The following is a 17,981-nucleotide window of genomic DNA, read 5'->3' as shown; positions in this document are numbered from 1 at the left end:
GAATAAAAAAGAGAGATTATTGCTGTTTTCTAAAAGAAGGCATAAAATTATCCTGCAAATAACAAAATCAGAGTAAAGTATTGATTGGAAACTATATTTTTTGGTTTTTTGTTTTTGTTTGTTTTGGTCTTTTTGAGACAGGGTCTCCCTGTGCAGTTTAGGCTGGCCTTGAGCTCACTTTGTAGCACAGGCTGGTCTCAAACTTGCAACGATCCTCCTACCTCAGCCTCCTGAGTGCTGGAATTATAGGCATGTGCCACCACGTCTGGCAAAAACTATGTTTAAAGTACATTTCTGAATTGTTTTTTAAAAATATCCAGTTTGTGCAATTGTAGGGTCAAAAGTAAATCAGAGCCATACATGGTAGTGCATGCCTGTGATCCCAGCCCTAGGGAGGCTGAGGCAGGAGGAACACCATGTGTTTGAGGCCAGCCTGGGCTACATAGTGAGTTCAAGGACAGCCTGAACTACATAGTAAAACCCTGCGTCAAACAAACAAACATATGTAAATAAATAAGAGGTGCTAAGCGATGGGGTAAGGGGAGGGGTTTGGCTGCCAAGGGCCAGCATGAAGGCATTTTTCTGGAATAACCAAACTGTTCTAAATCCTGATTGTGGTGATGACCACACAAATACATATGGGTCTTGAGACTCAGAGCTAGATTCCAAAAGAGAATGCTGTACATATATGTCATGTGGTGGTTATATGGCAGTGTGCATCTGTTCGAATGAATCAAACACTTAATAATGGATGAATTTAATTATGTGCAAATTGTGCTTCAGAGTTGGTTTGTTTTGTCTTTTTGAGGCAGGATTTTGCTATGCAGTTCAGGCTGACCATGAACTCAGTTTGTAGCCCAGGGTAGCCTCTAACTCACAGCAGTCCTGCCTCAGCCTCCTGAGTACTGGGATTACAGGCATGCACCACCACTCCCAGTCCTCAAAGCTTGCTTGCTTGCTCTCGCTAGCTCTTTCCCTGTCGTTTATGTATTGAGACAAGGTCTCGCTATGCAGTTCAGAGGCTGGGCTTAAACTCAATATATAGCCCAGGTTGGCCTCAAACTCGCAACTATCCTTCTGCCTCAGCCTCCTGAGTGCTGGGATTACAGGCATGTGCCACCATGTCCAGCCCAAAACTTTTTAAATCAACCTGGGTTGTGCCCTGGGTCCTAGAGGCCTGAAGGGAGACACTTCCACAAGCACATGTACATTGCAGGTCCCTGCATACACACAGTAGTGCCAAAAATTAAATATCAAGGTTGTGTTTAGTCTTTGTCAAAACAGAGCACTCTTTTTTTTTTTTTTTTTTTTGGTTTTTCTCCGGTACCAGGAACTGAACTCACGACCTTGCGCATGCCAGGCAGGCGCTTTTTGCCACTGAGCTAAATCCCCAGCCCCTCAGAGCACTCTTTTGGGGGAAAGGATTAAATTGAGATACGCCTCTGGACTGGATCTTACTCAGCATTTATCACTGCATGATGCAGCACACCTAACACCCTTGTCTGTGCAGTGGGAGTAGTAATTTCCTGTCTTTCTGTCTGCCAGGTTTATAGAAAGATTAAGTGGACAAGTTCTTTAAAAAGGACAAACCGGTTTTCAAATTAGAAGCTGTAGTTTTAAAACTAAAGCCTTCTGTTGTGTACCCACTTCTAGTTGGTTCTACTCTCAGGCATGTCTGAGAGGTGGGTGGAAGGGTGGATGATGTATGAGACCAGCTTGTTCCAGCCTCTCACTTCTGGCCATTGCTAAATGCAAGACAATCCTGTGTCTTGTTCTGACCATTCAGTGAGAGTCCTGTGGGCTCTAACTCTATGCCAGGTCCTGAGTGATATATTGTGTGGGACACGTTGATAATTAGGACATGCTCCTTACTCTTGCAGGCATGCACACCACTGTGAAGCAAGCACGGTGTGAGAGCCTTGGGGACAGTGCTAGGGGATCAGAGGTTGGAACAGTTCATTTCAGCCTGGGCCTTTACACAAGCCACCTCACAAGAGAGTAGAGCTTGGGAGCCAGTGGCATCTAGGGGTCTGGTACACAAACCACCACCTCCACAGGATGAGCCTTTTCTCTCTAGCACCATCACATAATCATTGATCAATTATTTGGTGCCCCTAACAGAAAGGCTATGGAGAGGTGGGAGGAGGGGCATGTCGTCCCTCAAAGCAGTAATAGAGGAAATCTGTTACTTTTGTCAAGTTAGATCTCCTGGAGCCAGAGTTCTTCCATGATGATATGCAGACCAGCTGTGCATAAGGGTAATATGGACCAAACAACTACTGCTTCTGCCCTCGTGTCTGTGCCTGTGGGGTCCTGTGGGGCAGCAGGTGGTAATATGGGAAAGACCATTCTTTTCCTTTTGGATGCTTTGGTCCAGCCATTTAATACCTCTCAGTCTCCATGTCCTTAAAATACACGTTCTAGTGTATCTTGCCAGGGCAAGGTGAGCATCCAGTTGGATATGCTGAAACTTCTTTGAGACCAGTAAGATCGTGTAAGGAGTAGTGGGTTTGCTGTTATTTTTAGAAGGAACTAGGATCTAGAATAATTTAGAATGGGCTATAAGGTGTAGAGAAAATTGTTATTCTGTCCCCCTGCCCATGTTTTATTAGGTAAAACTGAATTCAGAAGAACATCAAAATAAGAGATGAATGTTTAGAATCTGTAAAGAACTGATACAACTCAACAACCAAACAACTCAGTTTTTAAATAGTCGAAGGAAACTGTATTTTACCAAAGAAATTTGCAGTTTACAAATGGCCAATATGCTCATAAAAGATCCTCACTGATCATTAAGGAAATGCAAATCAAAACTACATTGAGCTATCACTTCACACCCATTAGAGCGGGTGACTATTAATAAATAACAACAAAGAAAATACATGGTATTAGCTAGGACCTAGAGAAATCAGAACCCTTGTGCCCTGCTGGTTGGAATGTAAAATAGTACAGCTGCTGTGGAAAAGTGTGACAGTTCTTCAAAAAACTAAATATAGAATTACCAGTAGTTCTGTCGTAGGTCTATACCCCCCAACAAAAAAAAATTGAAAGTAGGGACTCAAACAAGTACTGTATTTGTACAGCCATATTCATAGCAACTTTATTGACTATACCTGAAATGTAGAAACAACCCAAATGACCACTAAGGGATGAAAAGACAAATACAGTGTTCATACAATGGAATATTACTCAGTTTTGAAAAGGAATGAAATTCTGACACATGCTGCAACCTTGAAGACAGTATGCTAAGTGAAATAAGCCAGACAAAAAACGGTAAACGTTATATGAGGTACCTAATATAGTCAGATTCATAGATACAGAAAATAGGAGAGTGGTTACCAGGGGCTAGGAAAGAAAGAGTGGGGAATTAGTGTTTAATGAGTATAGAATTTCATTTGGGAAAGATGAAAGTTCTGTGGATGAATGGTGGTAATGCACAATAATGTGTATGTACTTAATGCCACATAATTGTACACTTAAAAAGGATTTAGAAAGAATGGTTTGAATGGTAAGTATGTATGTTTTACCACAATTTAAACAATTTTTTTTTTAAATGAACATCTAAGACAGCTTTTAAGGCAGACAGAAGCCTCAGACTGATGGACCCTAACCCATTTAGAAGACTAGAATAGCAATTTGGCCTCATTAACCAAGAGCCTAGGATTTATGAGATCCCAAGATGTATATGCCTCCCTTTCTTAGTACCAGCTAGTGTAGTTGCTGGTTCCTCTCAGTTACTGCCCAGGTGCCTCATACACCCTCCCCCACCCTAAGGTGTAGGACAGCGGTGGTGGTCCCACTGGCCATAGTCTCCATGGGGTGTCTGTCCAGCATAGTAATTTTCCATTCTAGTCCTGTTCCAGCATCTCAGCTGGGTTTGGACCTTCTTTCGTGGGGGTGGGGGTGGGCACGGCAGGTGTCCTAGACCTGTGCCAGCAGCACCTGATCAACTGCCCCAGAGAACTGAACACCAGAAGGAAATTTCCACAGCTTTCTGTTCTCAGGAATGACTTACCCTGTGTTCTCTGTAGGTTTTCTTTTCTTCAGCCAGCAGCATTGCGGTGGATCCCACCCTGAGGAAGAAAGCTGAAAAGTTCCAAGCCCACCTGACCAAGAAGTTTCGGTGGGACTTTGCCTCAGAGCCTGAGGACTGTGCCCCGGTGGTGGTGGAGCTCCCCGAGGGCATCGAGACTGGCTAACTGCGAACACGGGAGCTGTGAGAGCCCCCTTCCCACATGAATGCAGTCTTGACCTCTCCATTCACCTTGTCTTTTCCTGGAACCCTCCAGGGCAACAGTCCTGCCAGGTTCTGAAAGATGGAGCCAGAATTCCCTCCTTCACCAGTAAATAAAATACTTTATTGTAAAAGAGGCTATACCCATCCTAAAAGCACATTTGTGGGTTCTGTGTCAGCCCAGTCCTGGCTAAGCTGACAAGCTCTTACAGAAGCTCCTGGGAGAGACCTGCCTCAGTAGCAGCGTCATTCCTTCTCGTGAGAAGTGAAACTGAAAGTCCAAGAGAACTGATCTCTTGACCTATAGGATAATTAGAAAACAAGAAACCTTAGATCGCCTTGAGAGTCTGAGATATCAGTGGATGACTTTTTGAAGTTAAATATAGGCTCATAGGAGAAATGAGCTGCAATTTCTGCCTGCCCCTGCTTGAATGGGAGTCCGTGACAAAAAACAGTAGTGAGCCTGGACTGGGAAGTGGGTAACAAAGAAGACAGATTGGGTCAGTGTTAGCTTTCTCCGCCTAAATCCCATGGTCTTGTCCAGAGGCTCCAGTGGTTAATCTCCCAAACCTGGAGTGGCCCTTGGCCTCAGGGATCCCGGTGCTATCATTTACCATCTATTGCACTCCAAAGCCTCAGACTCAGGCAGGCTTGGTACCCTCTTTGTGCCCCGATTCCTCACAAGAGCTACCATGACTGTTTCTGATGACTTGGAAATACAACAATAAAACGAAAAGTTCTTGTCCGAAGAAGGCTTCTTAGGCCCTATTGAAGTTTGTGCCTTCTGAGCTCTGGAAATGACCTGGTCAGCCTGAATCTTCCCAGCCCTCCTGTGGAGCTGTCTGTCGTCAGAATGAGGGTGCTTCTGCTTTCCTGGGAGTCTTGAGGGCATGCCTGTTGTGCTGTGTGGGCAGAGTTCCATCTCTAGATGGATACACAGGCCCTCCACACTGACCTCGGATCGTTTGTTGTACTCTTAAGTCCTGGTGCCATTGTCTCCTAAAGCTGGGGCTCACAGCAGGTTTCTGAATAGAATCCCTGCTGGTTAAGACTTCAGTTTCTCTTGTTTCCTTGGAGATGTTTTTCCAAGAGCATAATGTACATTAAAGTCTTTGAATTGAGACTAATCCTCTTGTGTGAGACTCTTGTAGTTACTCTGCCCAGTTTTCTGAGCCAGGCCACTTACAGTTTTTTAAGCCGGGTCCATTTGTACACATCTCTCTGCAGAGCACCCAGGAGACACTGCCCAGCCCTGCAGTCTCTGGAGGAGACAGGCAGCCGGCATTACCTATTCCCTGTAGGCGTTAGAGACAGGCACACTCTGTAACTTTATAATAAACCTTTAGTTTCACCTTGTGTGAATTTGCTATTCTTTTCTTACCCAAAGCCCACTCATGAGAACTACCTGGGGAGCTTGTTAAAAGGACAGACTCTTAAGGAATGAAGTCCCGATGCATGTGACCACACGGGTGACCCTTGAATGGGTGTGCCGAGGGAAGAGGCTAGACAGAGACTAGCCACTCACATGGAATGTGAGCACACAATCCATAGAGATGAAAAGTGGCTCAGTGGTTGTCAGAACATGGGAGGAGGAAATGTGAAGTGATTGCTAATGGATCCGGGGTTTCTTTTGAAAATTTCCTGGAATTGGTGATGGTACTAACAACCCTGTGCACATACGATGTTAAAAACCACTGAAAGTGCATACTTTAAAATGGTGACTGTTAGGGTGTGTAAGTGTATCTCAGTTTTTGGAAGTGCAGGTTCTCATTTCACCTTTCAGGGTTTCAAAGGTAGTGAGTCTGGATGGGGCCTTGGTTCTGAGGCACATTCAATTCTGAATGACATTTCTGAGTAGTAACAGCGTTGTGCTAGTACCTAGAGCACTGTTGAGACAGTTTGTCACCTGCTGGCATTGTCAAGACAGCACTTGGAAGTTGGATCACGTGACCTCATTCCCCAAGCTTGTCTTTGTTTCTGGGTTAACCCAGACACCATCCCCACCATACACATACACACACACACACACTGAAATGGATTAAATAATAGTGGCTACTATTAACTAAGTGTTCTGTTTTGTTATTTCTTCCTTGCAATAGTATGTGAATCTAGCTTAAATCATTTGGCCAGGGTCACACAGCTAGTAAGTACTGAGGATGAGCATCAGGCCCATGTTCCCTGGTGTCCATAGCCCGCTCTGCCATTGCATTCACAGCTATAGTTTACTCGTGCTATCCTTTCCACCCAGCTCCTCAGGTCTAGCTTTGACTCTACTGACAGCCAGTTGTTTGACTTTGGGCAAGCCACTTGTGCTCTCTGGGTGTTAGTCTCCTTATGTAGAAGAAACTTGGCTTGGATTCAAGGTTTCTGAGATAGAGTTTTCTTTTCTTTTTTTTTTTTTTTTGAGATAGAGTTTTCAAGCTTCCTCAGGTATTTAAAACTTAACCCTTAGAGCCGAGCATAGTGGCACTGTAATCCCAGGACTTGGGAGGCTGAGGCAGCTGCTGAAAATTCAAGGCCAGCCTGGGCTGAAAAGTGAATTCAGAGCCAACTTGAACTACATAGTGAGACCCTGTCTCAAAAAAAAAAAACCTTGACCCTTGGGTTATATATTTTTCTAAAAGGAAACTATATTGCAGTGGTGGTGAATCTGTGATATGTGTGCTGCAGCAGGCTGTTTGTATCATTGAAAGCTCTAAAAGGGCTGGGGATTTAGCTCAGCGGCAAAAAGCGCCTGCCTGGCAAGCGCAAGGTCGTGAGTTCGGTTCCCGGTACTGGAGAAAAACCAAACAAAAAAAAAAAAAAAAAAGCTCTAAAAGGTTCGCCATCACTGCTATATTTATACAAAATAATACAGAGCCAAAGTGGTATCAACTTTAGGTCTTTCGCATGTCCCACTTGGCAGTCCTCTGTGTGTCTTTGATGAATTAAAAATGTGAAAAAAATTAATTACTACTTAATACTTGCAGTATTTTTGGAAGGCAAGAGCCTTCAAAACAGTCATTGGTGTGACTGATCTCTAAGCTCTTCCTGTTTTAATGCCTCTGAAAGTGAAGCTATTGGCAGGACCTGGCCTAATTTTAAAATCACCTCAGATGCAGGCCTCCTGGGGTCTGGCTCTTATTTGCAAGGCTGGTTTATCCTATTAACAGAATCAGCAGAAATGGTGACTTTCTAGCCCCCTTCACTGTCCCTATGACAAATGCTTGCTGCTCTGAGCCTTGCTCCATCTAATTTCTCATCACTTGAGCAGTGGAGGAGTTCCCTGCTGTTGATTGCCTCTTACCATCAGTAATTATTTCCCCAACGTCATTCCCTGTAAATATTATTTAATATTCCCGGGGCACCATGACATGCTGGTCTCTCCAGCTAATCAGACTTTGGCTTGACCAAGATACTCTCCCCTGCTGAAATGGGGCCTAGAAATACAGAGTTCTGAATGCGTGATCAAAGCCAACACTGAGTCACATTTGCCAGATATAAAGCAGAACAGAATGGGATTGCTCACCTGAACTGCTCGGGAATCCTTGGAGCCTATGCGGTCCTGTAATTCTGCAGAACCACTTTTCTCTCCATCCCCTGCTGACCACCGTTACACTTCCTCACCTCAGATCCTACGTGTCTTGTCCAGACAGACTTGGTTTTCATTAAACCTATCTAGACCTTTCTGTCTCCAGAATACCCAAGGTCTCAGGTGCTGGTTCATTCTCCCTCAGCCTGGGCTCCTGAGGCCTGACCTTCCTGCTGCGATCAGGAATAAGCCAGAAATAAAGCCAGCCACTTGCTGCTGGGGGTTGGTCTGTGCTTATTGTCTTGAGTCTGTGTGCAGGCCCCTCTGCCAGCCAGCCCTCCTGTCTGTCCTGGATCTGGTGCTCCCCCTGTATTAACTCACTAGATTCCTCTGGACAGTAGCTGCCTGTTAAACTGCTTGGTGGGAGGAAGGGAGAATGAGGGTTTCTCTGTGGGGCTGTCCAATGTCCAGTATAGGTAGGTTCCTTTTTCCTTGGATGCTTGTGCAGCTTCTTCCCAGATCTCTCCATGTCCTGTCTGTCCCCTTCCTCAAATGTTTACCTGGCCCAGATTGGGACTTCCGAGGGGATGCTGAGAGATGAGTTGTATCTTGACAATGAGCTGTGAGGAACAGCTGGAGAATCACATCCACTTCCACCATGGAGGTTTCATGTCAGTTGTAGCTAACATTTTAGGGGCCCCCTCCTCACTGCTGGGCACCATGTAGGGTCCTTTACTTACTGTATTCAATCGAGCATCCGCTCTTCAGGAAGGGTCTCAGTTTCATACAGACAAGGGATCCAAGGCCCAGAGAGGTGAAAGGACTTCCTCTCAGAGCCAGAATGTATGTCCAACTCTGCCCTTACCACAGCATGGCAGTCCTAAATAAGGACAGTTACATAATATGTGATAATTGCCTGTGGATCTGAGGCTGCCAGCCTGACAACTGCCAGTGTCAGTCGCTTGCAGGGGTGGCGGGCAGACCCCCAGCCTCTTGCGTTATGACGGCTTGCTCATGTTTTGGCCCAGCCTCTGTCCATATCTGTGGACTGACCTGGCTTGAGGAATGGTGGCACGGGCTGTGGGATGTTTCTAGATGGGAGAGGGGGACAGCATCCAACCCCCTTCCCTCTTGTAGGCCTCTGGAGCCACTGAGGGGCTCCCTAGGCTGGAATGCACCTGAGCAGCGGCTTCTTTCCTCTCACCTGTCCCTGTCCTACCAGAGTTACTGTTGGGTCTTGCAAAAGGCTTTAGAGAAAGACATTGGCAGATGCGAGGCCTCTAAGAGGCTGAGCTAATGACCAGCATCCTCTACACAAGCTTTGCTTTCTCTGTGGATCAGTAAGCCAATCCGCTGTATTCCAACGGGAGCGGCCTGAAGCTGGGGTACAGGCTGTACGGATATGGGGAGATCTCAGGGTACATTTTGAATGAAGAAGGCTATACCACTGTTCATTTCCCTTTTGGAAATTGTTCCTGTCATTTGCCTTTGTTGTTGTTGTTGAGGTCTTATTTTATAAAAATAAGCATTCATCTTATCATTAAATATTTTCATATTATAAATATTTCCTCCAGTTTTGCCACTTGCCTTTTAGTTTTATGATGTTTGGAAATGTGTGCTTGACTTTTCTATGTCACATATGGCAAGGATTTTCTTTTATCTGATTTTTCTTTGCTTTAATGCTTAAAAGCCCATTCCCATCTCAAGACAAATGTGTATTAACCTATATTTTGTTCTAGTTTTCCCCAGTGTTACTCTTTTTCATTTTTTATTTTGCCATAGTGGAGATCGTGTTTCTTCAGCCCTGCTTAAGTCAGCCGTCCTGCTACCTCTTATGCCTCACATCTCGTCTTGATTCTTCCTCTCCACATTTTAAGCCCAAATGTGCTGCTTTACACCTCCATCCTTGTCTTTCCCACGGCCACCAAGGGCTTCTCACAAACCTCCCTAATTCCCTCATGGCATTACAGCCAAGCTGCACATGGCTGGCCATTGGCACCACAGTCTTAATGGTGTGGAGGGTTTTTCCTGCTCCTTCTCCGGGGCCAAGATCATTTGTTCATGATTCTTACCCCCACACTCCAGCTCTAAGCAGGGCTAAGTGCATGAATACCTTATCGATTGGGAGAGTCCCTCTTCCTCTCTGTGCTAATGGCCTTTGGAGTGGCCTGTGGTTGCTGTTATTTCAGACCGCAGAGCTCATTTCAGCTCACCTGTCTTCTCATATTTGGGGTCCTTTGCTTTGAGGAAGACAGGAAGACTTCTGTTTCCTATCATCCTCAGTGGGAGTACCAGTACAGTACCTCACCCCATCCTGCTACTCACAGGGATAGGCAGGTGATTGCAGTGAGGCAAACTGGCACCTTTCCTGGGATGCTTCTTTTAGAAGGTGCAAAGGGATAGCACTTTCTTTTGGAGTTATAGCTCTAGAATATTTTCTGTTGGACCTAATAGAGCCTATCATGCCATCACAGAAAACCCTGTTCCTGAGCTGAGGAAGAGGGCAACACAGAAGGAATCTGAGCTGAAAGCTGAGACTAAGAAAGAGCTGACAACATTGCTGGGGCACCTGGATCCACCTCTGCCTGCAGCCTGCAATCCCTGGGCTTCTTCCTTTATGAACTGATATAATACCTCTTAATTTAAAGTTCTTTTTAACAGGTTTCTGCCACTGAAGACAAAAAGAATCCAAACTAACTCACTCCTACATTGAGAAAGTTTGGTCTTCATTGTCTGCCCATCTGTGAACTCCTAAGATGTCAGATTTGTAAGGGACTTAGAGATAGTCTCACATTGCAAATGGTAAAACTGAGATCCTGGGAAGGAAAAGAACTTGCCCAGGGTCACATGGTGAGGGTTGTTTTTTTTTTTCCTGACCGAAGGGAAAAAGCTTGGACTCACCTGCCAGCAGCCTGGACAGTACCATGGGCCTCAGCAATGGCACTGGAGCATTTAGTGGCTATTGATCTGTTGCCTTTGGGTGTGCTACTCAGACAGGATCGCTGCTGCCACGTGAGGTGTGTGCAGCCAAGGGAGGGCTCCAGGCCGGGCCTGAGCAGGGTGGGAGGCACCAGAGCTGCTGCTGCTGCTGCTGCTGCTGCTCCTGTCTCGTTAGCTCCTGTTGGAGGAGGAAAATTGCAGTCCAGACCACAGCTGGCACTTGCTGAGCGTGCACCACATGTCAGGCAGCAGGTTAAACGGCAGCAGTAACTTTACATACATTCACTCTTTGAAGCCTTGCAACATCCATATGCAGTAGGTCCTGTGTGAATTCCCATTTACCAGCAAGGAAACAGACCCAACACCTTATGGACCTTTCCAACGGCCACGCTGCAAATGAACCACACACTTGGACAAACCCAGCTCAGCCTGACTTCAGAGCCCAAGGTCTTGTACCAGGGGAGGTGAACTCAGGTGTCAAGAAGGGCCAGGAAGGCTGTGTGGATGGGCCCGTAGGGTCCAAGAGCAAGCATATCTCTGCTTCCCACTCTGCCCAGGGCAGCCCATTCAAGGCAGATTCCTCAGAGTTTTCAAGAGAAGCCAGAAATCTGGGTTTTTGTGTGAAACTTCTCTATTTTTAAATATTGGCAACAAATACAGGTTTTTAAAAACAACAGTGTGCAAGCCAACCAAAGCCACATTTGCAAGCCAGTGGATTGCAACTTTTCTGTTTTACTATACTCCTTCTGTGGCTGGAGGAAGATGCTCGGATCCATGGGAGTCTCTGTCCAGCCCCCAGCAGGACTGACCTGCCCGGATATGGCTGGGATCCTACCCCTGGCCATCCCTGGCGTGCGTTCATTCCTGAGTGTGCCTTAGAGGCCTGATGACACCCAAAGTGGAGGCAGGGCAGGGGTTTCAAGGTGGTAACGAGAGAATAGAGGAAGATTTATTACCCAACACTACACATGATGAAATTGAGACCCAGCAAGGCCATATAAATGGCTCAGTGCCCCACGGAGACTTAAAGAACTGCTGGGTTAGATGCTAGGTCTTTTTGAGCCATAGGTGTGTTCCTCTTACCCTGCTGATGGTCATTAGGCTGAGCAGAAGTGATACCTAGAAGCTAGCATGTAGCAGGGCCCAGCCTTGCCCCTGCTAAATAGTATCAGAGGAGTCACTGGACCTCTCCGAGGTTCAGTTCCTCTTCTGTGCAATGGGGGTTGCAGCCAGCTCTCAGGATAAGTATGAAGAGCTGGCTGTGTACAGACAATGAAATGCCTGGCACGCTATGGGCCAGGACTTACTTCTTTCCCTTTCATCTATCTAGGATGCAGCTGAGAGCCAGGAAGGCAGGGGCAGCAGCCTTGCTCAGCCACTGCACTTAAAGTTCAGTCCTTCATGCCCCTGCTCAGAGACGCTGTCCTCCTGATCCGCAGTGAATACCAGCTTGGCCATCTGTGAGAAGAGACTAAGTGGAAGGGCTCAGGGAGCTGGCCAGCACAGAGCTGTGTGACAAGAGGGGCCCAAGATGGCAGAGCCAGCTCACTCGATGGCCTCTGGGGGCAGTGCAGGGCCACAGTGCTTGTTGTGGATTACTGCTCAGGAAGAGAATTTTCGAGTTTACTGCCTCCCATGAGGCACAGGGGGACCTCCAGGGCCTCTTAAGGCAGTTTGCAGGCTCTGGGGCTTACAGGACTCTGACACCAAGAGAGCTCTCATGAACCTGTGACCAAGGCACAGTGCATCCTGGCACACATGCTGTTGAAACTGTCTCAGCCATGGCCAAATGGAGGAAGCTGCATCTGAAAGACAGCCTGTTTTTCCTGATACAGATCGAATGCTCTAGGCTCATGGTAGGGAGGAGACTGGCCCAGAGAGAGCACAGGCTTCACCTAAGGTCACTCAGCATGTTTGGGCCAGAGACAGAGCCCAAGCTATCCTGTGTACACACCAGGACTGCTGCTACCAGCGCCCTTGTACCCCCTCTGGAGGTACAAGGCACCCCATCAGAACTGGCCCAAGGTCAAGTTTGTGTGCAGGACCTGGACACCTCCAGCATGTTCCCATCTGGAAACTGCAGCTCCACACACATGTGGCTGGGCTAGCACTTGCTGTGACCCCTGGTACTTGTCCTTTCCATCTCTAAAGGGGTTCGGTTTTCTTCTCTGTAAAACAAGAGTACTGTTTCAGAGGGTTGGGAGCTGCCTGCTCCCCAACTCCCGGGGCAGCTGAGCTCCTTGCAGCCTCTTTGGTGTGATATATGCTGAGCCAGGACCTGTGTGCCAGACAGCCCTGAGTTCTGATGACAAACATACCTTCAGAGAATCTGTCTCCCTGGCCTGCCAGGGAGGCGTTGGAGAGGTTATGCTTGCCATATCTCTAGGTCAGTAGCCCTCAGCCGTGGGCCTGGCACACAGGAAAATGAGTGAGTGAATGGCTGACTGGATGAATAATATCCTAACAGCAGTTCCCATCAGGCCTCTCTGTGTGCCAAGCTCTTAGCACACATCATCCTTCACCCTGGTGACAGCCTGTGTTGTGCAGGAAGCCACACCTCTCCCTGTCATCTGTTCACCTGCACGCACACTCTTCTCTCCAGCTGTGGTTCCCAAAACTCCCCAGGGCCCAGGGTTTCCAGCCACACTCTGGCCCAGGCCTAGCCAGATCAGCTACTCCTAGGCTTCCCTGGGATCCTCAGGCATCAGCTGCCCTCCCCAGCATCCTCTGCCTGGCAGGTACTGAGGACTCCATTAACACAGCCAGGAGATTGGTCCCAGCAGAACGGTCCTACCTGACCTCCCCATGACTGTTCAGGGTTCCCATGTTTTATACTGAACTTCATGGGCCTCAGAGGGCAAGGCTGAGACCAGTGGGACGAGGTTATGGGAGTAGATTGAAAACCTTACTGTGAGATGAAATTTATAGTCAAATTTGCCTATAGTGGAATGAATTCTTTGCAAGTAACTAATTCTCTGTTCTCAGAGGTAGGCAAAGAAAATCTAGAGTCTAACAGGACTAATAGTCATCCACTAAGAGATCCATTATGTGACTATGAAGTTCTCTTTTTGTTCTTAGACCACAAATCTTTTTTCTAGAATTCTCTCCCAGAATCACCCCCTAACATACCCATAAGCATTAGCAAACCCAATATGAGGCAGAGGAGAGAGGCGTTCAGAGGCTGAAAGCAAGTTGTGTGTGAACACACAGCTAGGTTCAGGACCAGGACCCTGGACCCCAGCTGCCTGCTTGGAGCAGGTTCACCAGTTCTGCATGGATCAAGGCCAAGGCTAATGTGAGACCTAAATCCGGCCCAAGAGGCTCCATGTTGGTCCTGGAGGTGGGTGTGGAAGCTAGGAAAAGAGACTGGTGTGGAAACTAGGGGCTGCGGGTTCAACTGGACCAAACGCAGGGACAGCCATATGGGCAAGGGACAGGCAGGTATGCAGGGCCCAAAACCCTGCATCACTGAAGGGCTGTGCACGCAACCATGAGGCAAGAGGGAGTATGCAGTGCAGCTCTCCGCAACCTGCTTCCCCCTCACAGGCTCTACAGAGCTCATACTCAGTCTCTCTCACCTGCTCCCAGAGAGACAGCGCACATACAAGCAGCCACAACCAGCACCCACATCCAAATGGCTCACACACATCTGATGCGCATGCGCACACTGTTCAGCGTCACCCACACAGAGACACAGATACACACTCTCCTGGAGCCACACAGACACCTACACACTCACAGGCACGAACACAAGCCCCACCTGCTTGTGCACCTACCCTGGGTGGGTTTGTCAGTCAGTCTGTTCTTCTGGGAGCCCTGTCTGAAAGCCATTTCCTGTCTCTCTCAGTGACTGACCTCGCAGCAGGACTGCAGTTTGCAAGGTGGGGCACCCAGTTCAGGAGGGCTCTGGTGTCAACTAATCCAGGCTCAGGTGTCTGGGGATAAAACATGCTAGGCAAGTGCTGTGCCACTGGAAACACCCCCTTTGAAATTTTATTTTGATTTAAGGTCTCACTATATTTTACAGGGTGGCCTCGAATTTTCAATCTTCCAGCCTCAGTTTCCTGACCATCTGGGATGACGGGTGTGTACCACCAAGCTTGGGCTCAGGTTTTAGCTGTACCACTTTCTAGCTCTGTGACCTGGCAATCTACTGGACATCAGTGAGCCTCAGCTTCATTAACTCGAAATTAGGTATAAACAAGGCATCGCCCCTTTGCATCCAGTCGTCTCTGCAGTCCCAGGTATTTGGTAGGTGTTCGGTAAAGGGGAGACGGTTACTGCTGGTTGGAACAAGGGCCCGGATGACAAATGGCCACTGGCAGAAGCCTGGCAGACAGTAAGCTCACCATATTTGTGAACCACCCTTTCCACGTGTGCTTCAGGAGAATACCTGGGGTCTAAACCTCACTTTTGGGGGCCCAGGACTACAGGCCTATGTGTCTACACTGCTGAAGAGAGTCCCCAGACCCCTGAGGAAGGTCTGGCCCAGCCAGATAGTCTTTCATATTAAATAGTGAGCTAGAACCTGACCTAAAACTTTGGAAATTTAATCCTATTGCAATACAGAACTGCACACCACAAAAACCAGAGGCTCTTGCCTACCTGTTTTAGACTCTCGGATACCTGAAAGCACAAATCTCAGAATCTTGGAGCTGTAAAGCAGACTTGGAGACATCTGCCCCAGCTGCCCTGTTCCAGAGATGGAATTCCAGAATCCTGAGGCCTCACAGTGGGAAGAGAACTTTGAGTCCATCTGGTCTGGTTTGACAGAAGAGGAAACTGAGGCACAGAGAAAGTGAGTGTCGGTGTAAGATTGCACAGCAAATCAGAGGAAGCATTGAGACCAAACTTCTGGTCCTAGCCTTACACTCAGTGTCTCCATGGAGGCCTGGAGGAAATGGGGGAGGCAGAGAAGGAACTATCTGGGCCCACACAAGGATCTTCTGGAGGGCTGTTTTTGAAAAATCAAACCAAAAAGAAAAATCGAAAAAGTGCTGGCTTCCCCTTATTTTCTGCCTGTCTTCCTCCGGGCACTCACTCTCCACAGCTCTCAGCAGCCTCCAGCTCTGCTCGCAAGTTGCTTCCAACCGCCCACCGGCTTCCTAAAACGGTCTCTGCGAGCTAATTCCAGAGGGTGAATGGCAGAGAGCGCCGCGGGGAGGGGCGCTTCCTTTGAGGCGCTGGCTCAGGCGCAGGCGCAGGGCATCTGCACGGCTCAGGGTTGGCTGTCCCAGTCCTGCCCCTCTTCTGCCCCTCAACTTCCTCCAGCCTGGAGGGGACCCCGGGGTCCAGCTCCGCCTCTCACCACCTGACTTCTCAGGTTATTTTTCCTTCTTAAAATAATACTTTTAGGGGCTGAGGTTGTGGCTCAATGGTACAGCATAGAGTAGTCTATGTTAGGCCCTCAGTTGGATTCCCAGCACTACAAAAAAATTTTAAAATAATGTAATACTTTGTCATAACATAATATTTTAATAAAATAATCAAGAGAGTATAAAGAAGAAAACCAAGATTGCCTATAATCAACTCTTAAAGGAAATAACCATTGAAATGCCTAAATGTCTATCTTTCCAGATTTTGGACCAAACCTGTAGACATAGGGACTGACTAAATACATCATGTTCCAAAGCCTGTTTTTCCCTCCAATCATATATTCATGTACATTTTTCATAGCTAACAATTGCACTTCTACAAATGCTTTTAGTGGCTGCATGGCAGCCTACGTTTTCTTCAACCAGTTCTCATTGCTGAAAATTTTAGCACGAGCCCATTTTTGCCCTGTGAGCAGCAGTGTATTGTTTATTCCTCTAGTTACATCTTTGTGATCATCCTCAATATTTCCTTAGGACAACATCCTGGAACTGGAATTCTTGGTGAAGGGCTTTATACTTAAAAAAAAAAAAGATAAAATACAAAACTATCTTACTTTTCTCTATAATGATTATGTAATAAATACAAATTAACCAGGCATGTTGGAGCACATCTGTTGTCACATCTACTTGGAAGATTGAGCTGGAAGGATCACTTGAGGGCAAGAATTTGAGATTACTGTGAACAACATAATGGAACTCAGGGGTGGGGGGTGGGGAAGAGGTTAGATTATACCGACAAGGAAAAGTAAGGAGAGAGCCTATAATACCAAGTCTTTCAAAATCTTAATACCAAGATGTGTTTCAGACTTTTGCCCTAAAGTATCTAGGCCTTTTCATATGTGCATTTGTGTGTGTACATATATCTAATGTGGATTAACTCAATATTTGCTGATGTCAATAGATTTGTATTGATATCATTTTTATCAACCATGTAGTATTTCACTGTATGTTTATCCTTGGCGTAACCATGCTCCTATCTTTGGGAACTAGATTTCTAATTTTGCTTAAGTATAAATAGCTGTCTAATAAAGGAGCTTGTTAGGGTTTGTGTCTGGGTGTCCCCCCAAAGCCTCATGCGGTCATGGGGCAGGCTTTTAGAGTTTGATTTATTATGGGTGCGAGAGTTACACCCATCCTGGGGTGGATAGTTTGCATATGTAAGGAAGAGGAAGAGGCTGCTTGTGGCCATTCCTCCCCGATTCCTCCTTTTTTTTGTGCTTGTTGCTTTGCTGTGTTCTGCCCCCATGAGCTGTAGCCCTCTGCCATGTGCCACTCTGCCTTGTAACCTGCCAAGTATGAACTAAAACCTCCACAAATTGTAAGCAAAATAAACCTTTCCTTCCTTAATTTTGGGCGTCAGGTATTTTGTCCCAGCAATGAGAGAAAAGTAACCAAGACAGAGCTTGGAGAAGTATCTTTGCTTCTATCATTATTAGGCTCTATAGTAGCCTTGCGGAATCATGGTTTTTTTCTCACTGAACTGCATCCCCAGCCTGTTTTATTTTTTATTTTGAGACAGGGTCTCACTAAGTCACTAAGGTGCCCAGACTGGACTCAAACTTTTGCTCCCTCTACCTCAAGCTCCCAGAGTGCTGGAACTACAGGCGTGTGTCCAGGTGTTTTCTGATGTTGATACCCTACATGTCTGGTTACAAGTATAAACATGGAGCCTGGCAGACGAAGGCCCTGTGGTCTGTGGAACTAGGCAGGGGGTGCATGTCAAGTCTCTAGCTCTCTGGGTTGCCTGCTTAGAGCAAGGTCTTGGCATTGAATAGGGCCTTTTCCCAGAGAGGTGCATCTGTACTTCCAGCTCCTCCCAAAAAGCCAGGCTCAAAACTAGGCTCCCAGAAGCTGAACACACAAACCAGTTATTATTGCCTCTCCCTAGCTCCCATCCTAAATATCTGAACATATCATGTAC

At 46.9% G+C, this 17,981-nt stretch overlaps 1 protein-coding gene across 2 annotated transcripts in view; it reads left to right on the top strand.

Moving 5' to 3' along the window:
• Positions 1–15,295, top strand: part of Aar2 (AAR2 splicing factor homolog) — a 29,517-nt gene extending 14,222 nt beyond the window's left edge. The window contains exon 4 of one of the 2 annotated variants that reach the window (XM_013514311.1): positions 14,713–15,295. In XM_013514311.1, coding sequence (XP_013369765.1) covers positions 14,713–14,766 — 54 coding nt within the window. In that variant the 3' untranslated portion in view covers positions 14,767–15,295. Of the gene's footprint in view, positions 1–4,031; positions 5,587–14,712 lie in introns of those variants that run through there. The other variant, XM_005384752.1, reaches the window with a different exon arrangement.
• Positions 15,296–17,981: the final 2,686 nt, after the last annotated feature.

Source organism: Chinchilla lanigera, unplaced genomic scaffold (assembly GCF_000276665.1).
Source record: "Chinchilla lanigera isolate Chin_1 unplaced genomic scaffold, ChiLan1.0 scaffold00021, whole genome shotgun sequence".
Taxonomy (NCBI): domain Eukaryota; kingdom Metazoa; phylum Chordata; class Mammalia; order Rodentia; family Chinchillidae; genus Chinchilla; species Chinchilla lanigera.
The sequence above is the reverse complement of the archived record's forward strand: the minus strand, read 5'-3'. Positions and strand labels throughout refer to the sequence as shown.